The sequence below is a fragment of the Dermacentor andersoni genome, chromosome 1 (genome assembly GCF_023375885.2).
Source record: "Dermacentor andersoni chromosome 1, qqDerAnde1_hic_scaffold, whole genome shotgun sequence".
In the NCBI taxonomy this organism is placed as follows: Eukaryota; Metazoa; Arthropoda; class Arachnida; order Ixodida; family Ixodidae; genus Dermacentor; species Dermacentor andersoni.
In genome coordinates this window covers 34,828,210-34,855,216 of record NC_092814.1, presented here as the reverse complement: position 1 = coordinate 34,855,216, position 27,007 = coordinate 34,828,210, and the positions used below count along the sequence as shown (strand labels likewise).

Sequence of the window (27,007 nt, the reverse complement as noted above, 5' to 3'; positions counted from 1 at the left end):
CAGATTACGATAATCTACGCAGAAACGCCATGTGCCATCTTTCTTTTTAACAAGCACCACAGGCGACGCCCAAGGGCTCGACGAAGGTTAACAATGCCTTTGGCAAGCATCTTGTTCACTTCATTTTGAATAACCTTATGCTCTGAAGCAAAAACTCGATATGGCCGGTGATGAATAGGACTGGTATCACCAGTATTTATGTGATGCTTAACAATTGAAGTCTGGCCCAATTGGCGATTGCTGAGCTCGAAGATGTCGTGGTAGGAAACCAAAAGGCGACACAGAGCTGCTGCTTGTTCAGGCAATAGGTGCGCAGCAATCATGGGACGAAATGTTGCGTCAGGGCAAATAGCATCCTGTGGACATGATGAAGAATCTGAGCACATGTCTACGGAAAACGTCGTGATGTGGTCATTCCCGATAGCACGGAGTGTTGCAACCGATATGCCTTTGGGTAGAACTTCCTTTGTCAGACCAAAATTGACGACAGGGAGGCATGTCCGGTTATTGAGGACGGTGACGACGGAGTGAGGTACAGTGATATTGCGCATCTAAAGGACATCAGGAACAGGTGTGGCGACCCGCCGTGGTTGCTCAGTGGCTGTGGTGTAAGGCTGCTGAGCACGAGGTCGCGGGATCGAATCCCAGCCACGACGGCCGCATTTCGATGGGGCGAAATGCGAAAACAGCCGTGTACTTAGATTTAGGTGCTGTTAGGATCGGCCTGCAGGGGTACTGCTCTGCAAAGCTATTTCAGCCCGCTGCACGTGCTTCGATCAACCGGCGGTGCTGGCACCCTTCGGAGAACCAGCGAGGACGACAGCGCTAATCCACCATGCGCCTCGTTCGGAGAATCGGTGACGACAGCAGGGCGGGCCACGTTTGTCACCCAACGTTGATTTGCCGGATCTTCATGGTCTCTCTCGGCAGCAAGAAGAGCTTCCCTAACAAAAGGGTGCTTTGCGGTACGTGGGCCCCAGGATTCGTCACAGTCTGCTGACACTCGTAGCGACTACAGGAGAAAGGCAGCTCTGGAATTTAGAGGCGCAAGACAATGGGCAACCGGCAGCCGCGCTGCGGGGGTCAGCTCGGGGAACCGACGCGCCTTTCAAGACTCAAGATAATGGACAACCGGCGGGTCAATTTCGATGACTGGTCGAACGGTTCTCTCACCCAGGGAACTAGGGACCAATGGAGTGTTTATAGGCGGCTGTTGTCGGCTGCTAGAGTGTGCTCGTGCTCGTCAGTGTGTTTGGAGCTTCGTGCTCGTATGTTGTATGCTTCGTCTTGCGTGCTCCATTTGGGAGCCACGCTAGACTTTCGAATGTATCTCTTGCTTAAAATGCAAATACTGTAAATAAACCCTGTTCGCCTAGTTCCTCCCAAGTTCCTCTCTACGACCTACAACTCCTTCAGCTGGTGGCAGCGGCGAGATCGTCCTAAAGATCCTACAGTGCATGTTAAAGAACCCCAAGTGGTCGAAATTTGCGGAGTCCTCCACTATGGCGTGCCTCAAAGTCAGAAAGTGGCTCTGGCACGTAAAACCTCATAATTAAAGAAAAGACAGGTGCGGTTACGTAATCACCATCGGGCACAGGAAAAGATGATAGCAAATCGACGAAAGTCAAGGCTGCAGGCGGACGAAGGCGGTCGTACTAAAATTGTTCGGCAGTTCGGCACGAATATGCGCGAGTAGAGGAAGTTCGAGGCGAAGGGTACCGGCAGAACAGTCGATCAAAGCTGAATGCGCGGTAAGAAAGTCGAGTGCGAGGATTAGGTCATGGGGACAATTGGTCAGCACTGTAAAAAGAACAGGAACGTGGCGGTCGGCGATACTGATACGGGAAGTACAGATTCCAGTGACGTCAACAGTGCTGCCATCGGCCACGCGTACGGCTCGAGTAGTAGGAGACGTGAGAACTTTCCTCAGTCGACGACGGAGGTTACAACTCATTATGGACACCTGCGCTCCAGTATCTATCAATGCCGTCAAAGGGACACCGTCGACGTGATCAAGTAAGTTCTGGTTCGTTGGGAGCGTCAATGGAGGATTTCAACACGACGAAGATAATGCAGCACTACCTCCAGGAGCTGCACGGTCTAGTTTTCCGTCCGGGAGGGTCCATATTTGGTCGGCGACAAATTGCGGCGTGGTTGGGGCGACGCGGACCGACGGCGCTGAGGTGACGGCGAGCGAGCAAGACGATTGACATCGACGGATACGTCAGAGGTAGGAGGCATACGGCGAGGCGAATAGCGGCGCGGGTCGGTATATGGGCGAGGAGACAGGGAAACGGAGCTTGAATACGGCGACGTCCAGGAAATGCGGCAGTGGCGAGCGACGTGGCCAATGCGGACGCAACGGAAGCAAGTAGGCTTGTCGTCCGGAGTTCTCCACTCGGTAGGGTTGCGGTATCTGGGAGGGGAATACAGATCGGCGTGAGGCGAAGCAGTAGGCACCGGTCGGGCGTCAGGTCGGGAGACGGAGCAGGCAGCAGGAAAACCTAGGTTTGCAAATTCTTGCCGCACAACTGCCTGAATGAGAGATATCGCTGGGGCCGGTTGGTACATGGTGGGGTCTGGCGGGCGTTGATGGAACGGCGCAAGACTTGCAGCCTCGAGCTCGCGGCGAACAATACGTGTGACGTGCTCATTTAAGGGTGGTGAAGTGGTAAGCTCGACGCAAGACGACGTCGCAGCCGTGTTAGGGAGCCGGGAGAACTGTGGAATGACGTGGCAGCTTTTGACGAGCTGAAAGCGGCGGTATTCCTTGACAATGACGTCGATGGTGGACACATTGTTGAAGACCAAAAAGTTGAACGCGTCGTCCGCGATCCCGGGTACGTGGCCGACTTTGTCAACCTCAGCCATTTTCTCGTCCACTTTCCGGCAAAGAACGAGCACGTCTTGTATGTACGAGTCATACGATTCAGTGGAAGACTGAACTGGGGTAGCAAGCTCTTTTCCAGCAGCCAGCTGCCGACCGGTGGGATTTCCAAAGAGGTCGCTGAGCTTCTCCTTGAAAGCATCCCAGCTAAAGATCTCGTCCTCGTGTGTCCGGAACCAGACACGAGGAGTTCCGCCCAAGTAGAATAGGACATTCGCTAGCATAATGGTAGGCTCCCAGTGGTTGTTTCGACTAACACGCCCATACAGGCTGAGCCAGTCCTCAACGTCGACATCATCTTGGCCGGAGAATATGCCAGGATCGCGGGGATTCGTAACCGTAACGAACGTTGTTGTCGGGGTCGCAGGAGTAGAAGGAGACGAGGTGTCGTCACCGGGAGCCATGGCGGAAAGCAGGACGGTGCGGCCGCTGCGCAGCTCCGTGGCAAGGACGGGGAACGGCACCTTCCACCAAAATGTTACGGGAACGAAGGATTGAGACTGGAGACTATTTACAAAGTATATTTACAAGGGGTAACTGTATCGTTGGCCAGTTCATCCGACAGCTCGAGAACCAGAGAGCGTTCGTTGTCTTCGTCGGGGAGCCCGCGTGCACCGGCCACCAGAAACACGCAATATGCATGTATCAATATTAAAGCACCACTGCTTTTCCAGGCCAGTCGCAGCATGACGCCCTGAGAGAGGAACCAAGGCCCAGCACCCAAGCAAGTAGCACGGCCTTGCACCAAAAGTTGTCTCCATAATCAGCTGTTTTCACGATTGAGTTTTCAAGCAAAAGTATTCACCAATATAATGCCGAGGGCACTGCTCTTTTTTTTTTTTCAGCACCAGTATGGCTTCATATATAAGCTTGTTCTCTTACACTGTAGTAAGAAGTTCGCTGTTTCTGTCTTGTTTTCATGTGGCCTATTTAGCCTTCAATTTTTCTGCACGTTAAAGATCCCTTGGTGATCAAAATTAATCCGCAGTCCCCCACTACGGCGTGCCTCATAATAAAATGGTAGTTTTTCGCACGTAACACCAGATAATTCATTCATAGAAAAAAGGAAGCGTTAGAATTAAATTAGATTAAAATATTTTCAGGTGAGAACAGTTTTGCGACTCAGCTACGATGGTTAAACCAATATCATACTTTAAGCAGCAGATCCTTTTTACATAAAAAAAGCAATTCTTTTGTATCTGCATTTTGAAATTGCGCCCATCTCTTCAATGTGCACTTCAGAATATCTGGACACGCACACCTACCATGATGCCTCACACACACTGCACACCCATCTTAATTTTATTGTGTCGCAAAATTGTGCATGAATACATGTCATGACTAATTGAAAACAAATTTACAGGGACAGTCGGGGAGTTCTCTAAATTGACCATAAGTGCCTATTATACGCAGAGATGTGCGTATTTATTTACTTCGCTTTCCTTGCTTTGAAACGGCATGTACTTTTTCTTGTTCTTCCTTCTCTACGTATGCGTTCGATCCATGGTAAGCGGAAGCTTATCTATAGCTTGTTAACTTGACTTAAGCTCTTGTGACAGCTGGAGGAAAAGCGAGGCTGCTTGTTTTCTGAACCTAGTGCGCATAAGCAGTTCTATTAGTATTCCTGTCTTCATATTTATCTGTCCAATAATGTTTTGATGTATAAATAAAACAAAAATTAATTTTCCCCTACAATGTTCTAAATTGCAAATTATTTCTTACAGCCAGTGAGAGAAAAAAGTGTTGGCCATATTTAACAGCAGCGCAAGAAAACTGAGTAACAAGGAGACAGAGGAGCGCTACGTGTGACCCTTATCTTTTTGCGTTGCAGTTGAACATTTTCGGCTTTCAGCACAGCCTAATTTTCGTTTAGAGGCCAGCTGCATATTTATGGGATATCTATTATTTTATAATGATTATGTGACGCGCGGTAGTGATACTCAAACGTGAGAGAAGTTCACATGAGAACGGAGGCTGGAAGTGACAAACAGTGGCCGAACAAGCTGCAGTCCACGTTTCTAAGAAGAAAATTCTCTTCGTGAGGGCGGCTACTGCCCTCACGAAGAGAAATGCCCTTTCAAAGCTTTGGCCTCAGCGACAGTCCTGGTTCGCCCATTATTCATCACAATAGAAAATTGTCTTTACACATCACACTTCTGCACAGTGGAACAGAAAAATAAAGTAACCGAAAAATATAAACAAAAACAACTTTTTCTGTGCCGCAAAATTGATAATTGTTTTACACATAAATTTCCTGTAAAATAAAACACTATTATTAAAAGAAAAAAAATTTTAAACAAAACACAACGTTTCCTGTAATACAAAACATACATCCACTTTTAAACACAAAATTTCTCTTAATGGGAAACGGAAAGAACTTGTTAAATAACGGAAAAAGAAAAAAAATAGAAAACGGAGCTTTACAAAAATTTTCTGGCAAGGCAGCTGCCAGAAAATTTGTTTTTTAAGGAATTTTTTTTTTACAGTGCATGGTTAGCATCCCTGATTCTCACAATTTCTCCAAGACGCAGTGTTTTCAGCTAACGAATCGTTTACATTACTCCGAACTGATTTGATCCATTTGTGTTCATCAAGACTCACCACAACATTTACCATTTTTTTTACAGAACACTCTTAAGCAACCGTACACCCTTTGGGGTGTATAGTTGCCACACAACGATAATCTTCATCTGTCTTGCTTGCCTTTCCTACTTTGAAAACGCTGCGCTCGCTACTTTCCTGTCGAGAATACTCGGTCATGCTGATAACGGGCATGCCGTTCGTCACTTGGAAGTACCGGGATCGCCGCGTCAAAGAAAGGAAATGCCAACAAAACAGATGATTATTGTGTGGCCAAAGGGTGCAATTTTGCTTAAGAGTGAAGGAGCAAAAACGGGCTGTAACGCTGCGAGACACCGGGATAAGCTGACCAAGTGGCGCTAAGGTGACACACCAGAACACGAGCCAACGTAGCCAGAGAACAGAAGCCTTTCATCAAATATACTCCAGCTGTGACAGCTCGTTTCTATCGGAAAGCTGCTCCTGAACACGCTAGTGGAGCAGAGCGATTGCGCAAGAACATTATGCTTGATTGCCGTGTTACAGCGTCGCCATAAATATTACGTTGATGTGTAAACTGAGGCTCTCAAGATACAGGCGCATCACTCAAGGCCTGTCGACTGCAGTTGTCTAAAGCTTAGCGTACCACAGTCCACTCCTCACAATCATCGCACAAAGATCATATTGCCACGTGGTAGTGACGGCGAAGAAAGCAGCGAATCTGCGAATGGCGAAACAAGTGTTCTATTAGGTGAACCTGTGCGGTCAAAGACAGGCTACACTGAAAGCACGATAGCGGCGAACACAATCGGCGAAAATCCGATCAACGGGTCAAACGCGTCGGCTTTTATACGTCAGTCATCGAAGGTTCCAGAGTGATTGCTGGTGCCCGCGTGTCTTCCAGAAAGTTCTACACCATTCGCGTCGCGCATACATGAAATCAGATTACACAAGGTTCGGTGACAACAGAAAGCGGATAGCACCATCGATAACTTTCGAGAAATTTCCCATACATGCAGGTGTATACTGTGCTGTGCGATAACATTTGTTAGGCGGTGAAACGTGGTCACCCGATAAAGATAAACAAGTACACGCGTCAATGTTTATTGATCAGCCATATCAGTAAAAGCAATGTTTTTGCGTTAGCACGAATAAACTGCAGATATGTTATTTGCACATTGAATCGAACACTCATTCGGCGTTTGAAACAGCTGACTTCAGAGCCCCCTGTTTGGGGCGACATAAAATACGAAATTAACATTGGTTGAAGCACATGGGCTGAGGTCTTGACGAAAACGTAAATACGAGCTATAGATGGTATGGTGAGCCACAGCGCAATCACAGCGCGTGATAGGTACGAGGGAGAAACGCAGAAATAAGTGACGCAGAGCGGTTGTTTCCAACGCATTTATTAACATAGCATATATACGTATATACACATCGCACAGCGAAGAAAGAAGACCAAGAAACTTGCGCATGCGCCGAAAAGTTTTCGCAACCCATGGGCGCTTCGTGATTTGCAGTGCGATTTCACACTCTAAATGATCGGCACCGTCAGCTTACCTGACGGGTGCCTGGGCGCGATGCCAAGGTCTGTCTGTCTGCCACAGAAACGCGCATTTTGAATGTTTGTAGGATTGAACATAGCCTAATATATTTCTTTTATTATTTACGCTCTAAATCAAGGTTTTGTTTCTACGCTGATTACTGGCATGCAGTTACCCCCCCCCCCCCCCATGGTGGAGTGTTTTGGCTGAGAACATAGCTGTTCGACTAAATTTTCTTCAAGGATTACTCTTGCAATACTCTGGCCGATCCAGGATTCTACAAACCCTCTTGAGCAAGTTTTGGGATCATTCCAGTTGCAACGATAATCAGCTATAGCGATCAGATTTCAAGGTTTTGTGAATGTGGTTTTAAGTATACTATAACCGTAACGAGAAAGAGTGACGAGGTAAAACAAATTATATATAGCCTAAAACTCAATAGAAAGTTCCAATCCGAGGTTTCGGTGTGGCGCGCAGATGCAGTTCCCATCGCGTTTTAGAGGGTTAATTCTGAGTAATGACAGTATTCCTTGGTGTTTTAAAATTAATAACTAATAGAATAGCAGAACTGCAGCCTGCCCTTTTATCTCCATACGGTAAGATACGGCAGGATAATCAGACAGAATCAATGAAGCATTTGACACTGATTATGCGCAAGAAAATTGTTGACTACAGGAAATAAAAGATACGTTTTGGGAACGATGTATAAAACTAATTAGGTAACGCTAAGTAAAATTTAGAACTCATGTACACAACGCGCAGCCGAATTTGGACTATCACAGTCTTAAAGGAACGTCAGAAAGGTTTAAGTATTTGCCAATCTCACTGAGAAGAACATTTCTGAGTTCGTAGTGCTGGCTTTTATGATCACGACGCGGGGAGGGACATGTGCGTTGCTTATTCAAACACACCACCTTGAAAAGTTCGCTTTGGATTCTAGACAGCACTTCTGCGAGTTTCTCATTGACGACGTCACTGCTTGATTTCATACGAGATCGTAAAATTGACATCATGGAATCACACGATAGTACTCGCTCTAGAGAATGCACAGCCCCTCTGCTAAGCCTCGCACCTAAAAGCAACTTCGCTGCAAGCAACGCCATCGTGCGGTTCACGCGGAGCGATTGCATAATAGCTGTGTCCTGGAACACGAGAACGTCGCGACCGTACAAGATTTGCAGCTCTGCGATGCTATGATTTTCGACCAAACCTATCGCAAGGTGCTTCCGGAGAATGTCAAGGTCTCCCGAATCGCCTTGCACAAGAATCAATTCCACGATGCTCGAATTGACGCGGAGCAAGTCTTCAAAAGCAAGTGGAACTGCATCGTCATCCCCACCGATCGCCCAGCCGACCAAGGTGAGGGACGTGATGGAGCGAGATTGTGCAAGACCTTGAAGCAAAACCAGTGAAGTGTCGGGAGTTGAGGGAAATTTGAGCTCGACATTCTCTAGAATCAGGCTGTCACTGAAAAGTTTGGCTAGGGACTCGGCGCCCGTGTCACATATTTCTTCATTACTATCGATGGACAGGGTAGTCAGAGTATCCTTGAGGAAAGGAAGAGCCTCAAACACAGCTTTCGCTTCCGGAGCATACCTGCTAGAGAATTTAAAATTGCGGAATTGCATTCCGTCGATTGTTATGGCTTTCACCAACAACTCAGCTTGACAATCCTCGTAACGAACCGAAACCCTGTGGCACAAAGAGTTCTTGATCAAGAACCGTAGCAAGTGCTCATACTCCGCATCAACGCCCTCTATATTCATGATGCCCAGTAGCTGTAGTGTCGAGTTGCGGGACAGCCCATCTAATAACACCAGCGCGCTGTGGCAAGGAATCGCACAACCACTGAAGTGAAGTTCTTGCAGCGACCAATTCCTGGCAATTGCGTCTGACATGGCCGCCGGTGACACATCTACCAAAGAAGGCACATTTATTCTAAGCGTGCGAAGCGCACGGCATTGAACGATAATGTCTGCAAGGTCTTCCCAGTCGGGGTAATTTTCGTTGGCTACTGCGCATGATGCGTCCAGGATAAGCTCGAGGCATTTAAGCGTTTCGCTAGTGGCCACTGCGCGCGCCAGGGGACTCAGAGCGGAATGGAACGTGGAGCGCGAGGTTATCTTGAGTTCAGCGGGCGTTACTTTCGTGGCGAGGGCATGCAAAGCTGCTTCCCAGTTGCAGTCTACATTCAAGTGCAGTTTCGTGATGCGTGCCTCAAGCAACTGAGAAACTGTGTTACTTGCGGTCGACTTTCGACGTTCTGTCAGTTCCACCTCGTTGAGTTGATCGTGATCTTTGATACTGGCGACAATCGAGTGCAGTGACTGTGCGTCAACGTTCAGATTTATCAGGACTAGTTTGCCGAGACTCCTGTTGCGTTCCAAGAGGGCTACCAGGTCACTCGCATCTGACTCGGACAAGGAGAAATCAGCTAGTACGAGCTCGCTTAGTTGCTCCGCGCCGTCCCGGAACACGCTGCGAATAGATAGGCTCTCTACATTATGCTCGGCATTTCGGAGCTCGACCGATGTAGCACGCTTGCTCAGCTGAAGAAGCTTCCAGAAAATTGCAGAGTGTTGCGGCCTTACGACGCACGCGGTCATGGTCACGGCACGTACACATTGGTGCTGGCGGAGTAACCACAAGCACAAGGTGAGTATCTGTATGTCTTCAGATGTTCGAAGTTCTTCGGGAACGTTTGCTATGGTGTTGCAGGAGAGTGCGTTCTCGGCAAGCTCTAACAATTCGACGCCGCCATCGTTCAATAGCTGGTTCCACCGTCGCTGGTAGTTGAGTGCCCAACACCGAGTACGCTCGCCATCACCGTTGCATGGGGCCGTAAGGGGAGGTAAGGAGTCGTTTCCACGGAAACGCTGGTCGGCGAGTTGGAAGATCTGCAGAACGCGTTCGGCAGACTCGAACACGCTGGCGTCTGTCTTATGTAGGAGCTGGCTGAACTCGAGCGAAGCAACGTTGGTAATCCTGCTCTGGACCTGAATCGAGAACAAAAAATCCATAATTTGCATTGTTGGTGGGATTTGTTGCCACTCGTGTTGCGCAAACGTCACTTGAATATGGCTGTTAAGCACTTGCACTAACATTGAAAACATACTAAAGCACACGTATAAGCCTATATAATATAATCTCGATTTTTCTGTTTTTCGATTCAAGTGCCCGGTATGAGAGCATAATGTTCGTTAACTAAAGGCAAGGAGAAGGTAGAGGGAGAACGTTAAATAAATAAACGAGAAGAAAAAAAAACGTATGTAAACGAGGAAATTAAACCCAGTTTGACCCGGAAAAGCAACGCTAAGGCAATGGTTATAGAACAGCTAAAGAGTAGATTAGTGATAAGCGGTGGGTTCATCTACATTGCAAGGTCGTGATGTGCTTCTTAATCATTCATACAGTATTGAAAATTATCACCGGCTGTTGCCTGGTGCTCACACTAAGGACATGTGTCGACCAAAGCTTCTAGAGCGCCTGAACAGTGCAGAACAAACGAATCAGCTAATGCCAAACATAGACGTTCGCCAACGGTTAGTGCCGCTGAAAAGGTTAGTGCCAGGCTAGTGCCACTGAAAAATTGTGACGGGCACTTCGTTTATCAGGGTCTGACCTCGGTCCCAGCACTTTGCTCACTGTGAGAGGGCGTCTAAGGATTTTGACAACGCTCACGCGGGAGAGCCCGCTGTTGGTAAAATTGAGGGTATTCGATGATAATACGCGCTATGTAAGCGTTGAGGTTGGCACAGAAACTACACCCTCGAGACGTTACGTCTAAACGTAGATAAATGAGGAAAGTGTCAAACGTGTGATCAATCTTTTGGTTCGGTGAGAACCGCATAAGGAGCGAGTCAACTCCGTACAGGAGTGAAGACTGCCTTTTCATCAAACCACAGTTCCTTGCAGAGTTTGTAATGCATGGCGTGTAGTACATTCTTGGCGTCAGCTAAGCTGAATGCAACGGGAATCACAGCAGCTATTCGTTCGCTGCAGTAACTAATCCGACTGCCAACTCATTTCTTGCGATACCCAGCTGACTCGGTAGCAGAGGTGGGCAAACGACCTCAAAATACTTCACCTCAGCCTCTAATTAGATTTAAGGAGCTCACGGAACCTGTTCCACTGAGGTTGAAGTACGTTTAGGAGACCGCACTTTAACCTCATAATTGAAATTAAAGTCAAATCGTAAACCTCAACATTTCTTGAAGTTGGTGGTCGCGTATACAATGTCAGCTATGTTACCCGTATATAAACCAAAGTAAACATGTTCTGGTGCCTCTGATACAAGCAGCGCAGTCATGATTACTTCATGTATCATTGAAGTGGGAGGTAAGGTACCAAGGAAGCCAGCAGGTGAGCTATCCCAAGTTACAAATGACCTAATGAAGACACGACAAAGCATGAAACTCGAGAGATCAGACTCAACTGTCCAAGCTGATAAAAAGAAAGTTGGCCATATGCGAAATTGTAACGTCAGAAAAATTGAGGAAGCAGTAAAAAATGGCCGCAGCACGAGATCAGTGAGGAGAAAACTTGGCATAGGACAGGGCAAGATGTATGCAGGGAATGTCATCAGCAATTTCTATGACATAGTAAAAACAGCATACTAATTCTATGCCTGCATTTAGATTTCCCGGAGCAGCCACGCAATCTTCACTGGAAGTACACTCAAACAAATCTACATCCTTTGGGTCGTATCTTGCCACACAACGATAATCGTCATCTGTCTTGCTTGCGTTTCCTGTCTTGAATACGCTGCGCTCGCTACTTTCCTTTAAAGAATGCTCTGTCGTGCTTATAACGCGCATGCAGTTCGTGACTTGGAACTACCGGGCTCGCAGCTTTAAAGAAAGGAAATGCGGACAAGACCGATGACGATTATCGTTGAGGCAAATATACACCCCAAAGGGCGCAACAGTTTTAAGAGTGTAAACTGTTAGGCAAAGTTACACCCTTTGGCTTGCCCCTTCTGCTACACAACGATAATCGTTATCTGCCTTGATGCGTTTCCTTTCTTTAACGCTGCGAGCCCCGAACTTTCCAGTAACGAACGGCACGCGCGTTATCAGAAGGGGCACTCCAAAGGGTGTAAACTGTTCTACACTCTAAAAACAGTTGCACCCTTTGGGGTGTATATTTGTCCCACAACAACAATCGTCATCTGTCTTGCCCGCGTTTCCTTTCTTTAACGCTGCGAGCCCGGTACTTCCCAGTCACGAACGGCATGCGCGTTATCAGTGTGACGCAGCATTCTCGACAGGAAAGTAGCGAGCGCCAAGTTTTCAAGAAAGGAAACGCAAGGAAGGCAGATGATTATTGTTGTGGGACAAATATACACCCCAAAGGGTGCAAACTGTTTTTAGAGTGTATGCTGATAATACGCGTGCCGTTCGTTACTGGAAAGTACCGGGCTCGCAGCGTTAAAGAAAGGAAACGCCTCAAGGGAGATAACGATTATTGTTGTGTGGCAGAAGGGGCAAGCCAAAAGGTGTAACTTTGCCTAAGAGTGTAGTGATGAATAGCATACAGAGGCTCCTTGTATAACTACTCTCCTCTCCTTCTAAACACAAGCGGACTGGACGTCTTACCGCATGAGCGGAGGTGCAAACGGTAACGGCCTGCGCGATGCAGTCACCTGGTGACGCAGACCTCAACTAGACAGCAAATATTGCAGTAACAAAGTATGTTACTTTGCTGCTGGTGTAAAGTTTTGGCAGCAACACGATTACGCTGCTGTCGAAAACTTACACCATCAGCGAAATAGAATACACTTGATTACAGCAATATTAACTCTATGACGATTTATTAGTATCGCCTTTGAAACAGGGCGGTGACAAATAGCTCACCTAGCCTGCTTGATTTAATCTGTTATACTCGACATGCTTTTCATTCTAGCATTTCTCCATATTGTTTTCTATTTTTTTCCTTAAAAACTTCTCTAGATACCTTGTATCCCTACCTATGTCTGTAATGGCTCCGGTTGTATCCCTTTCTTCCTTGCTTTTTGATGCGAAAGCATCAAATGGCCCATTGAGTAAGAAGAGCCGGCCTCTGTAGCCATGAAATGGCACCTAAATTGCGATTGGCTGCGACGCCATGTCACGTCCGCGCCTCGACGGAGCAGAGCGGGTGAAAGGGAACCCTGATGGAAAATGTTCCAACAAACAGCAACCAACTAGCCCATATAAGTCTCTGAAAGGGAACCGCTTGCTGCCGCGCTGGCGCGCCAGGTGTTACGTGCAGGGAGAGGGCGCATCACCGCGACGCCACGTCACCCTCGCTTTCGGAAGCCTGGGTTATCCGCGCGTTTCTTGTCCGCGAAAGCTCTGGCCCGCGTTATAACTTCGCCTTGGTAATCGCTATAAAGAAAGTAATCTTTTGAACCTACGACCTCATGCTCAGAAGCCGAGTGTCTTACCCACTGGGTTAAAGCAACGCTTCCTAGATAGCAGGCCTGTGCACTCTGTTTTATGACATGCTGCTTGGCTCGAAATTCCATTGTCAAGCCCGGCGTGACGGAAGCGGTGACGCCAAAATCGCCGCGGCTTACTCGGGAACGTCCCCATTAGATTCTATGGCAGTCGGGCAAGGTAGTATGACGTCACGGATCGAAGTGCACCAGCCTTGTGCTAAGAGGAATTGGCCAAGCGTCTCAACGCGCGCGCCTGCCCACGATGAATTCATAACTCGAATTCATAACTCGAATTCATAAACCGCTCAGCGGTGCTTAAGTGGACATTACCGATTTCGCATTCACAACTCGTAAGTGCTTAGGTGTCCTCGTATTTTTCCCACCAATACTCTAAACGTCTCTTGCGTATCTCGACTGCTGACCGGTTGATGCTTCCGTGCACTCTAAATCCAAACGCTTCTGGAAGGTGAACGTTACCTCAGGGACTCACTGGGTGAATCCCTTCGCATCCCATTAGGATGTGCTGACTGGTCTGGCGATTTTTGCTGCAGCATACACATGCCTCATCTTCTTGCGAATATTTGCTCCGGTATCTTTTTGTCCTTATGCAATGAGCTCGAGCCTCAAATAGCAAGGCACTGCCCATTGTGTTATGGTACGGATTTTCCATTCTAATTTCTTCCCATTCTCGTAAATTTCCAAGGTCTTTTTGTCTGCATTCTTTGCGTCCAATTCGCTGCCTCTGTTTCTCCCACTTTCTTTATCCTGGTTGCCTATTTACACTTGCAATTACCCTGTACTTGGTCGCCAACTTTCTTGATCTCTTCTTCCATTCTGTGTATACGCTTTTCAGGTACAAATACTTGTGCACTTTAGCCGCTAATTTATTTTGGACCGTGTTCCTGGGTCTTCAACTAATTTTGCTCTGCGCTTCGTCAAAAGGGGCCCAACACATGTCAGTGTGCACTGCCTCATTTATGGTTTTGCCGCGGGCTCCCAAAGTCAACCGGCCTGCCGATTTGACAACATATCCGATTTGAAGCACAGAATGGAATCTGCAAACGTCAGCGCTGGCAGAATTACTCCTTTTCAGATTCCACGCATCACCCCATAATTAAAGAGGAAAAGAACCGCGCCTTCCGACGGGACGTGACGAAGGAGTCACGTCTTTCAAGTCGCGGTTCTTTTCCTTTTTAAACACGTCGGACCAACTGGCCTAAAGCTCCGCCCTCTTGCACCTCATAATTATTTGGGCCCTTGAGTGATCTATGTTTCATTATTGCTACATTCCGCGTCTCAGTTATTTTCAGATGAGGTTTGTCTGGTTGAACTCTGCACCACCAGGTGGCAGCACCGTGCAGGACGTTCGAACTTTCACCTACACTTATCCGGTAAAACGCCCAGTCGGCTTGTGTTTACCGGAATACGGGACACACTAAAACTGAATACGCACAGGTGACCCTGATCATGAGAAGGAAATTTACAGAAGCATAAAAATGGGTTGGAGTGCATACAGCAGGCATTACCAAATCCTGCCTGGAAGCTTACCAGCGTCATTGAAAAGAAATGTGCACAATCAGTGCATTCTACCGGTGCTAACATATGAAGCAGAAACTTGGAGGTTTAACGAAGAAGCTCGAGAACAAGTTAAGGACTGTGCAAAGTGCGATCGCTGGGAGAGGCCTTCGTCCTGCAGTGGACATAAATTTAAGATGAAGTGATGATGATGATAATAATATTACTTAACAAATAATTTAGTTCATTAGGATGCCCCAACAGCCAAACGGGTGATGCTTAGGTGTCTATTGTAAACTATTGGTCTCGTGCGCAACGATTGTTGCGGTGCAAAAGGCGTTCTGGTGACGTCGCCTAAGGGAATTGCCTTTGTCTTGCATGCTACGGCTGGAAAAGCTGAATTTTCTTTCGCTCGCTCCCGCTCTGGAGAGAAAAGGAAGGTAGGAAATCTTCGCTCCCGCTTTGTGTTCGCGTATTATGGCACTCCCCAATTACTGTATATTTTTTTTAACTGTTAATTTCATAAATTTCAGTATTTTGATAAAAACGAACGTTATGCTGTCTATACAGCTTTTAGCCCAGGTAGCCATCCAGTGCTATCTGTTGAAGAAAATGCATGAATAGACGCATGAGTGAGTTATGTATTTTTTTTGTGTGTGCGTCTGCCTTTCTTTAACCCGCAGCCGTCGCGTTCCATGACAATATTTCGTCGCTCAGCCGCAAAACATCACGCCGAGTAAATCAATGCGACTGTAGGGCCTCAGCCACGATCTTAAGAGGAAGCTTTAGCTCGGGGCCAACTCCGATTTCCCTATTCAAACGCACGCAAAAAGCACAAATGCTTTTTAGAGCGCAGCTCTAAAGCACCCGGCGAGCGTGGGCATCGGCGTCCTCGGCGTAACCGAGCGAATGAGCACAGCGAAGGATGAAGGAGCGAACGCGGAGCGCAGCGGGCGATGAAAGACGGCGATAGCGAAGAGAGCGCGAGGAGGAAAGCGGAGGAGGATGTTACGACAAAAGCGCGAGAAGAAAAGCGTAGTGCCGCGCAAGACTGGCTCCGCGGCGATGATGGCTACGAGATGGCGCCAAAGTTGCGCGCGTCGTCTGTTCACCGATGGCGCCAACGGTACCATATATGGAAACAAAGCGCTGCATTAGCGGAGGATTGTCTATGGCGGCTGCTGCGAATCGCGCCCACGCGTCACTCACTCGCTGCCTCTCGCGATCTGCCGATTTGCGAGGCAGTCGTGCCACACTTCACTCCGTTTGCAATGTGCCGCACGAGATAGCTGATTGTCCGCGCCAGCCAATATATTGCGAAAGGAAAACACGTATAGAGCTGGGCTCAAATTTCGCATTAGGGAGTATCGTAATCGTCGGTGGATTTTTGAGACGGCCAACCAACCGTATTCGTTGCACTAACTTACGAAACAAATGTAAATTCTAGTGACTGTGCGAAGCAAAATTTTGATTTAGAGCCTGGATTTTTTAAAATTATTCCTGACAATTGCTGCGTATAAAAAAAAACTGAAGCACGAAGTTTACAAAATTCGTAACTCTGCACACAAGACAGACGTCGCCGACAAAGCGCACAAACTTGGAACATTAATTTTGCAGCATATGTAAACTTCTTGCGAAATCTGCGAGGGTTTTTCAAATGTCTTACTCGCATATTAGTGGTATATTTCAGAGCGCGAAGCGCACGATAACTAAACTTTATCTGCGTTAGTGTATTACTAATTGCAGTTTACAAAATTACGATATTCTCATTTCATTTTTATTCGGACGTTTCAGGAAATGCCGCCGAAGAGAGGCAAAAGGAGACTCGACTACAGACTGGGCCTAATCTTCGTGCTGCATTTCGGGTGGGTAGAGCAGCAGACCACAAACCAACAATATACTGTGTACAGGGAAGAGTGGGTACATCATCAACACTGTAAATGATCAAGCACATAAAACACTTTTCAAGTCACGCACGATGCATGTGTTATGAATGTACTGAATGCTGGGCGAGTTCGTATTCCATACTGACGAAAAATCTCGCGAAAACACAAGAGAGGAGAAAGAAACACGACACGAGCGCAGACTAGCAACTGTAGTTGATTGTCAGGCAAATATATACCATGACACAAACAAGTGTAAAAGTTTAAGGACTAGCGGCTAAATAATCCATTTCTAACTACCTCCAGTACTACAGACGGCCTTGCAACGCACATGCCACCGGACCTGGGAAAAGAAGATTGCTTGACGTAATATGGGAGTGTTGGGAGGCTAGTTGGTGTTCATCCTGTGTTCATCTACCTCGGTGTCTCGTCCCTAGCGCAATTTAAGTTCACAAAAATATTGACGTAATAGTTCGGTGGAAACACGCAAGGTGGAGAGAAGTAATTAAGGAAAAATGAGACATCCACCCAATCGTAGCAATTGCTACCAAGGAAATTCATACGAGTTCCTCGAGAGAAAAGCCACGCAGTTGAAGAAAAATTTGTCCTGGCCTGGGACTCGAAGCCGGGACCACCGCATTTCCGGGGCAGCCGCTCTACCATCTGAGCTAACCAGGCGGCTAGCAGATGGCAGGGCGAAGTTGCTGTAGCAAGTGCTACGATTGGGTGGATTTTTCATTTTTCCTTAATTACTTCTCACCACCTTGAGGGTTTCCGCAGACTTATTAAGTCAAAGTCTTGTCTTTGCTACGAGTTGTAGACAAATTCGACTCCGCCCTCCCATCTGCTAGCCACCTGGTTAGCTCAGATGGTAGAGCGGCTGCCCCGGAAAAGTGGTGGTCCCGGGTTCAAGTCCCGGACCAGGACGAATTTTTCTTCATCTGCGAGGCCTTTCTTTCGAGAAATCCATACGAGTTTCCTTTGTAGCAATTGCTACGATTGGGTGAATGTCTTATTTTCTTTTATTAAATGAAGAATGCTTCAGCAATCTGAAGGGTAAAATTGAATACTAGGGCTTTACGTGCCAAAACCCCGATTTGATCATGAGGCACGCATGAAAACTCAGAGCGGCATGTGAGGGAATTTTGCTCTCAAAAGCTTGGCATTGCTGTTACCTCCATTGCCAGAGCTCACCGCTTAGGACGTTTTTCGACAGACAAGAAGCGACCCATCATTGCAAAATTTTATAATGAAAAAGAAGTAGAATCTGTCCTTAGTCTTGGCTACAAACTAAAGAACACCAATTTAAGTATATCACGCGATTACTCTGAGGCAGTTCGTCTGAAACGCCGTGGACTGTGGCAGTTTTCGAAAACGATAAGGAGGGAGGGGGACCGCATTCGTCTTTCGTTCAATAAACTTCGTGTGAACAATGATGTTTATCTCTGGGATACTACTGGCAATCGGGCTGTGCGTGTGTCCGAGTCTTCTACCGAATGACACTATCAAAGTCATCATGATGCTTCCAATCGTGCAACACCATCATTGTCGGGACCGAAGTGTTTAGATAAGATGTGTTTCCTATACACTAACATCAGAAGCGTTACGGCGAAAAGTGTTGCCCTCTCCTCCCTTATCGACTCCACTGGGGCCTCTATATTAGCATTGACGGAAACGTGGCTGAACGATTATATTGCCGACGATAACATCCTGACATGCGAATCAGGTTTCAATATTTTTCGATGTGACAGAAAGGACAGGAGAGGAGGTGGCGTCCTTATTGCGACGAAGCAAGAACTGATTACAGTACCAGTTGTTTCCTCTTTTCTGGAATGTATATTCATATCTATAAAGTGCATTTCTACAAATATTATTGCCGGTGTGTTGTACCGTCCACCCGACCTGCACGATGGGTTTGCTGACGAATTTTGTCGCCTACTGACTGATGTGTGTACGCGTTTTCCTAATTCCGTCCTAATTTTCTTTGGTGACTTTAATTTCCCCAGTATCAATTGGGACACTCTATCTGTCTCATCAAGTGATAAAGATGCGCACGCCTTTCTGCAGTCTTGTCTAGATTTTCACCTAACTCAGCTCATTACAAAGCCCACGCGATCCGCAGGTACCACTGCCAACATTCTCGACCTGATTCTAACCAATAATCCCGATGCTGTTTCTAAAATATTTCACCTTGGTGGTCTTTCTGACCATGACATCATTACCGGGTGCATCAATCACCGTATGCTTGACAAAAAAACTACCTCAAAGCTGATCAGGTGCTATAACAGGGCTAATTTTGACCAGATGAATCTCGAATTAACCACTTTTTCTGGGCGGTTCTTAGCTGAATGTACTTTCCGCTCCATTGAACAGAACTGGACGCTGTTCAAAACAACCCTACTTAACCTCATTACAAAATTCATACCGGTTATCTCAATTAGGTGCAGTAAAAGAGCGCCTTGGTTCAATGAGCGGCTGCGAAGAGCCAATAAAAAGAAAAAGCGTTTGTATAGGCAGGCAGATAACAACCTATTAACTACGTGGGAAACCTACAGGAAAAGCGACAAGGATTATCAAAGAATGCTGAAAGCCACCCGGCGCCAATTTTACAGTGACGTCTTACCCACTATGCTATTTAATAATCCCCAAAGGTTTTGGAACGTAATTAACCCACATTCACGTCCGGATTCATCCTTAACAAATTCTAATGGTGATCAGCTGGACGATGCCCATTGTGCTCAACTCTTTAACAACGCTTTTTCGTCTGTTTTCACTCATGAAATCATTACCCCTTCTCTAGCACTCAGCTCACTTCACGATTATTCCATGCCCTCTATAGTCATAAGTGATGATGGTATTCTTTCTTTATTAAAAAACCTTAAAGATACTACTAGCACGGACCCGCTTGGCTTTAACTACAAAATACTTCGAAATATATCTCAGAGTTGTTTTCAAGTCCTATCGGCACTTTTTTCTCAGTCTTTATCATCTGGCTGCATCCCTCATGACTGGCGAGTAGCTAAAGTAATGCCAATTTTCAAATCTGGCAGCCGCTCTGATCCCCTAAACTATAGACCCATTTCATTGACTTGCACCTTCTCAAAGCTCCTTGAACATGTCATACACACCCATATCATTAATTATCTTGAAGATCACAACATCATATTTAAATATCAGCACGGTTTTCGCAAGGGATTTTCTTGCGACACTCAGCTTGCTGGGTTCACTAACGACTTATTTACTTTAGTAGACGCCGGGTTTCAAGTCGACGCTTTGTTTCTCGATTTTTCTAAGGCCTTTGATCGGGTCCCCCACCATAGACTACTATTCAAGTTATCGCATCTCAATGTTCACCCCCAGGTTTTAGCATGGATTAAAGACTTCCTCTCATCTCGCGTTCAGTTCACAGCTGTTAATGGTTCTAACTCTTCAATGGCTCAAGTCACATCCGGTGTACCCCAGGGGAGCGTGCTTGGTCCCCTGCTCTTTCTAATATTTATTAATGATTTACCCACTTGTGTGTCTTCCCAAATTAGACTGTTCGCGGACGACTGTGTTGTGTACCGAGCCATTAAATGTGAAACTGACCAATTTTTACAAACTGACCTCGATTCAATTAACACTTGGTGTTCATCGTGGCTAATGATCCTAAACCACTCTAAAACAAAGCTGGTCTCCTTTACAAGAAACTCTTCCCGCATCCCAACAGCATACACTATTAATCACGTAACAGTTGAGACAGCTTCTACTTACAAATATTTAGGAGTTCACCTTCAGTCCGACTTAACCTGGAATTATCACATTGATCTGATTCTAGCAGCTGCTAACCGTTCTCTTGGCCTCTTAAAACGTAACCTTCGACATGCTCCGGCGCCTGTGCGTAAACTTGCTTATACCACCCTAATCCGACCTAAAATCGAGTACGCTTCAGCCATATGGGACCCGGATCAAGCCTACCTCATAGATAACATCGAATCCCTGCAGAACCGTGCTGCTCGTTTCATTTTTTCTGATTACTCACGTTTCACTAGCGTCACAGTGTTAAAGGCTCGTGCTGGTCTTGATAACCTTTCCCATCGTCGCAAACTTGCTCGCTTAACACTTTTTCACAAAATTTACCATCATCCCTTGCTTCATGATGATTTCTTTCAATCACCATCGGCGGTCTTTCCACGCCGTGACCATCCTTTCAAGATCAAACGCATCATTTGCCGCACTTCATCTTTTGCGAAATCATTCATACCCAAAACAATAATTGAGTGGAACCAGCTGCCTGCTTCAATCGCAACTGAAATGAATACGTCTAAATTTCATGAGCTTCTAAAGAATGAATGCGATGAGTAGCTTTCCTTCTAGTTTTGTTTGATTTTGCATATATGTTTAATATATATATATGTAGATATATATGTATGTATTCTTGTGTTCTCTTTATTATGTTGCGTTTTTTCATTATGTCTAATTAAGTGCTGCTGTTTTACTTTTTTTTTTTTATTCTTGTTGCCTATTCCTTGAATACGCTTTACTATATGTTTGTTGAATTTTTGTCACCCCCCTATGTAATACCCTCGTTGTGAGGGCCTTTAGGGGTTTCTTGAAATAAATAATAAATAAATTAGTGCAGGAGACTCCGGAATAATTTTAACCACCACGGGATGTTGTACGTGCCCCCAGTGTACGGGACACGGGTGTTTTTACAATTCGCCCCGTGTATTTAGATTTAGGTGCACGTTAAAGAACCCCAGGTAGTCGAAATTTCCGGAGTTCTCCACTACAGCGTGCTTCATAATCAGAAAGTGGTTTTGGCACGTAAAACCCCATATTTTATTTTTTTATTTTTTTTCACGGTAGCACCTGTTTGCATCGTAGGACATATCTCGCCTATGAACTATGCGCGTTACCCAAGGCAGAAGGAAAGAAAGAACACTGCATCAGAAGTCGCGTATTCATTGTGCTCCTTGTTTCCGAGACTGACGCCTAACAGACTAACGTGCAGGGGCTGATCAGAGTTCTTCGTGACGTGTCGCTCTTATCGCGAGTGGCACAATGGGATTAATCAAGTTTATCTTCCTAAACAGCAGAATGCGTCGTGTCACATCGCTTTACGCACTTTTGTCTACTTTGGTTTCCAACTTTGTAATGTAGCTCTGTCAGTATACTTTTTGCCCACCATTCTGCCGTGTGTTCCAGACATTCGATAACTGCCGAAGAAAGCACGGTGGGCGGTACGCATTTAAATTGAAACGGAGGTGCTCCGCTGTGGTTTGGTCAGTTATCTGCTATTGAAAGACTGATTGCAGTCACTTGATAATATACTCCCCTAAAACTGCTTTTATGTGAGAAATTGGCAATTTCCATATTGTACGTGAAAGAATATCAGGCAAACAGGAGACCTGGAACTTATGCACACAATGTTCTCAGGCTCTTTTTAGTTTTTGTAGCACGTTCAGCGTACATCATGCTTGACCATTTAGCACTGTTCATCCCTCACTTACCGCTCTAGCATCATATATTGCTGCTAATGCCACATTTTACTACATTGATAAAAGAACAATGCATAAAAGCAACTACTAATTTCTTGAAAACGACATCAAACTTCTTTGTAGAGCTGGGAGACATCCTATACATCTTGTCTCACGGTTAAGTTGATTATGATTGTGGGCGAGAATGTGAGCCAAGAGAAGAGTACAACCGCACTTCTTGCAATGGTCCGCTAAGTGAGTAACGTCAGGGCATACTTGTGCTTCTTTAATCTCACGTTAACGCATCTGCCCCTCTGACCGACGTACGTTTCGCCAGAAAATGACGGCAGCTGGTATACAACACCAACTTTGCGTGGGAGAAATGAATGCGTATCGCTGACGCCACATCCGCTCACGCCACTTTCCTCAGCTTATATATTGCATGGTTCGAATAAGATTATAAATCCTAGACAACAGGTGAAGAAAACGCTGTCAACACTGCAATATTCTTCAAATTACACGACAACTTGTGTATGCATGGAAGGGACAATCCGCTTCCTTTCATGGCGACGCCCTCTTACTTTTTGTGCCTTCTGTTTTACCCACCTCACGAGTTTACACAGGCAGCAGCTTGGGTAGACCGCAGTATATAGCCTAGATAATTGCTCCTGGAAGCCGATTGTCATACTGTGGTCACGATTTTGAGAAAACAGAACGCAGGCAAGAAAACGTTCTTTACGACCTTGGAATGGTTGGATCAAAACAATAGCAAAGGCCTAATTAACATATCGTGGCTGGTAGCGCCAGCACGCATGTCGCGGTGCAAAATTTATAGGCAAATCTAGAAATCTCTGCGGCTGTCGCCAGAAATTTTTCCCATTGTGAAATGCAGCCCGACGCATCCCTCACGAAAAAATTTTATAATGTCAACCACAGCTAGTCCTGTTGTAATCTGTAGCCTTATACTATAATCAAATAATCGTTACGCGTACTATTGCCGATCTTGCCTCTTCGCGCCGTTATAAGGCGCTGACACGCCGTGCGGCCGACGTTCGAACGATAATAAACATGGGGGACGCTGTACACTGCCACGTCAGCATTAAACAAATAACTAAACTATGTGGTTTTACGTGCAGAAACCACGATCTGATTATGAGGCACGCCGAAGTGGGAGACGCCGGATAAATTTTGACTACCTTGGGTTCTTCAACGTGCACGGAAATCTAGGTACACGGACGTGTTTTGCAGTTCGCCCCCTTGGAAATGTACCCGCCGTGATCAGGATCGAACCCATGACCTCGAGCTCAGCAGAGAAACGCCACAGCCACTAAGCTAGCTTAGTGGGTCGAATTGTGTTCAGTCTGTGCGCGCGAAAAAGCGCAGGTAAGTTACGGGATTTGCGGCTTCGCATGACAACGTTCTCGTGTTCACGGCCATCGCCGGTTAATGAGCGTGGAGCGCTGCAAAGCCGAATTTGTGTAACGCTCGCCGCTGGACGCGTGCGAATGACAGTGGTGCGAACACATTGCTCTAATCAGGGCTGACTTCTGACCTACTGCCGAGGGCGCGTGCTTAAACCGCTGTTAGCGCTTGTGAGCTTTCACAAGCACATACGGTAAACCGTATTTGGTGCGTGGTCTTAGACAGCGGCGCGCTTTAGCAGTTGCCTCTGCTTTGGTGCGACTATGGTACCGGTCAGGCAGGCTGGCCCTGCAAGAGTATACATCGAATGAAAGTTGGGATTTCTTCCTTCCGGAACGGTGGTGAAATGTTGGAAAGCGCCATCGATTTAGCTCGGTCACTGCGATCTTTCTGCTTGAGAATGTGCCTTTGGAACTTGTAGAACAAAGCCTCTTATGCGCGAAACACCGCTAGCACGCTTATTTAGGCGCAAAATTTTCGTCCCTATAGCATGCACCTACGAGATGCACAAGCCTTGACGCATGCATCACGATTCTGAGCATTTGAGTATAATTACCACCCGATTTTGAGAGCGTGGTATTCTGCGCAGTAGAACTAGAATAAAGGTGTCCTTACTGTCCTATCACATTTTCCCTGTTACACGGCGTTTCTGTTTCCCCCTGAAACTGTCTCGGATGCTTAACTGCGCGCTTTATCGCATGCTCCAACGCTAACTGCGTCAAGTCCTTATGAGCAACACAAAGAAAATCCGTGTGGAAATATTTCAATGCCCTTCGAAATCGCCCGCTAATTATCGCGTCAAAAGTTATTCCAACGAGGATATCAGACAACGAATTCGCAGAGGCCGTCGCTACAGCAGCCGTGCAATGCAGAGCGCTGCACAATGTTACACAATCAGCGGCCAGAAAGTTCACTGCACTCACTTCGGAAGATGGCCTCGCAGGGTCCGGCATGGCAGTCCCCGAATTCGTTGCGGCGCGGCGGCGCCACAGCCGGCACGTGAGACAACTCAGCAGCAGGGCTATCTCGAACGAGGCTTAGCGTGGAAGCACGTCGCAATTTCGGGACACTCGAAGCCGACACCGCCACGTGTAAGGGTCGTGTATGCGGAACGCGGAATGGGGATATAAATACTCTTCGACGACGACAGCGACGCTGCTGCAGCGCAGAGCTGTTTTCAATCGCACAAAGTGCGCAGTGCTTGCGAACGTCATCTATGTGGGGGACACCAAAGAATCAGAAACGCGCTCGCGAATGGTAGGCGCTAATTTCGCCTACGTTTTCCGATGCAACCTCGGATGGGTGGGAAGGACGGCTAATGACGTAGCAGCGCAATGCCAAAGGGCCTCGGTGTCTCTCTCGTGTGTAATGTTCCCCGATAGCGCCAAGTCATAAAGAGCGGGATAGCAATGACAAAAATGTTTACTGCTTCTGTTCGCGTTATCCCCTCCCTCAACGCGTTGGGCTGCCCTTAACATTTGTCTCAGGGTTCAACAGAGGAGATAGCACTGCGCAAGATGCTCGTGCATGCGCACGCACACGCAAGTTTACAAGACGTTTTTTATTTATTTTTTTGTTTGTTTATTATCTTTTTTTTTTCAGCCGGGGGCCTGTGGCGTTCCTTGATCGTTCTTTCTTTCCCGCAGAGTTTGTAAGTTTGAAGGACAATATTAATAATAATAAAGCTAATCATAATTACTGATCAACCTTAATTTTGTGCGCCAAAACAACCGGAGTCGGAATATTGGCACACATAGAAATAAAGAAGAGGAAAAATTACGCAGATCTACCGCACATGTTGGAATCTAGGTGAAGCGAGCGTTTCGCGAAACCGTCAGTGAAATGCTGTAAACTTGCCCAATTTAATCCCTGCATCTTTGGCCTTTAAAGGCAGCGGTCACGCACGCATGTGCTCTCGCGCATCCGTGCTATACACAATGTGACCATTCTGTTACATGACCTTGCATTTGTTCATATTGTTTTTCTTATTTATTTTAAAGGTATCGCCCACTTCTTGGCCAATTCCCCGTAGTCAGTATGTGCCATACTATCAAAATGATCATCATCATCGCGAACAAAAAAAAAAAGAAGAAAAAGAACGATTGTGGCCCAACGGTTAGAGCGTCGGGCTGCTGTGTTCGAAGACCGAGGTTCGATGCCACGCACCATCGGACACGCAGTTAAATTCATTTTTTAAACGAGTTATTCGGAAAGGCAGAAGCCCCCAGCCAGCAGCCATAGTCAAAAATGTCCGGGAGCTCGCTTCGCAAAGCAGGCTTCGCTTTAAAAAAACTGCTACCAAGAGAGCTGGGATAAAAAATAGAATGAAAAGGAAACAACAGGATAAAGAGGGTACATATAGCAAACGAAAATTCAGCAATAACACATTATATAGAGACGAAATAAAAACATGCACATAAGGTGCCACAATGGACAACGGTGCTTAAACACCACTCGATGGCTATAAAAGTGTGCATTTTATGAGGTGACATAGATATATGGAAGGAAAGAGAAACCATGAGAGCACAGGAGAGGAATGAAGCTAGAAGAAAGGCCCAAGAGAAATTGTGAAGCGCGTAACAGAAAGCCGACAACACGTTTTGAAGGTCATCGAGGTGGACAAAGTGACTGTTGTGAAGACTTTGCCTTCTGTCGAGTGGTGAGTGTCTGCTGAAAGAGGCAGGAACGTGGAAGGGCCTGTGTTCCATGATAGTCTTATGCGGAAACCATCGCAAAAAGAACCTAATAGATCAGTGCATTGAATAATTTCGTGAATGACTTTACACAAAAAGGGGACGTCGCCACGATTACATTTGCAGCTAAGTGACGGTAGTGTGGGATAATTATCCATATTTGAAATGGTGTTGGTGCGCGAGGACAGAAAACGAGCGTTGGTACATGCTCATGAATTTTTTTCTGCACGCGCTCGATTATTTTACAGTTTTACTTGCTTGTGTTATTCCAGACCACTGAGGCGCATTCAAATACTACTACTACTACTACTACTACTACTACTACTACTACTACTACTACTACTACTACTACTACTACTGCTACTACTACTACTACTACTAGTAGTAGTAGTAGTAGTACTGCTGCTGCTGCTGCTACTACTACATTTATTAATAATAATAATAATAATAATAATAATAATAATAATAATAAATCAAAGGGGTTTATTCAAGTGCACAGTAACAACCTCAAGGGTCTTGGTGCTGGCGCACTCGGCAAAACAACGCACAGGAAGAACAATTCAAGCTCACACACACACACATACACACGCGCGCACACATAAAAAAATAATAATTTCGCGA

The 27,007-nt window shown here is 46.3% G+C and overlaps 1 protein-coding gene and 1 long non-coding RNA gene across 2 annotated transcripts; one reads left to right on the top strand and one right to left on the bottom strand.

Moving 5' to 3' along the window:
* Positions 1–6,837: 6,837 nt before the first annotated feature.
* On the bottom strand, positions 6,838–25,966 carry LOC129380428 (uncharacterized). Its single transcript, XM_055061305.2, has 2 exons — positions 24,617–25,966; positions 6,838–9,989 (listed from the first exon to the last, which is right to left on the bottom strand). The coding sequence occupies exons 1-2, from the start codon at positions 24,644–24,646 to the stop codon at positions 7,770–7,772; spliced, it is 2,250 nt and encodes a 749-aa protein (XP_054917280.1). The 5' UTR covers positions 24,647–25,966; the 3' UTR covers positions 6,838–7,769.
* LOC140215560 (uncharacterized) lies at positions 9,560–16,901 on the top strand. The gene is made up of 2 exons (XR_011892450.1): positions 9,560–9,648; positions 16,724–16,901. It is a non-coding gene; the product is annotated as an uncharacterized lncRNA (long non-coding RNA).
* Positions 25,967–27,007: the final 1,041 nt, after the last annotated feature.

Bases quoted from the DNA above. Each gene is read 5' to 3' on its own strand.
- LOC129380428 (XM_055061305.2), bottom strand. From the start codon at position 24,646: ATGCCGGACCCTGCGAGGCCATCTTCCGAA. The intron at 9,990-24,616 runs GTGAGTGCAGTG...TTCTCGATTCAG, and splicing joins CTGCGAGGCCATCTTCCGAA to GTCCAGAGCAGGATTACCAA.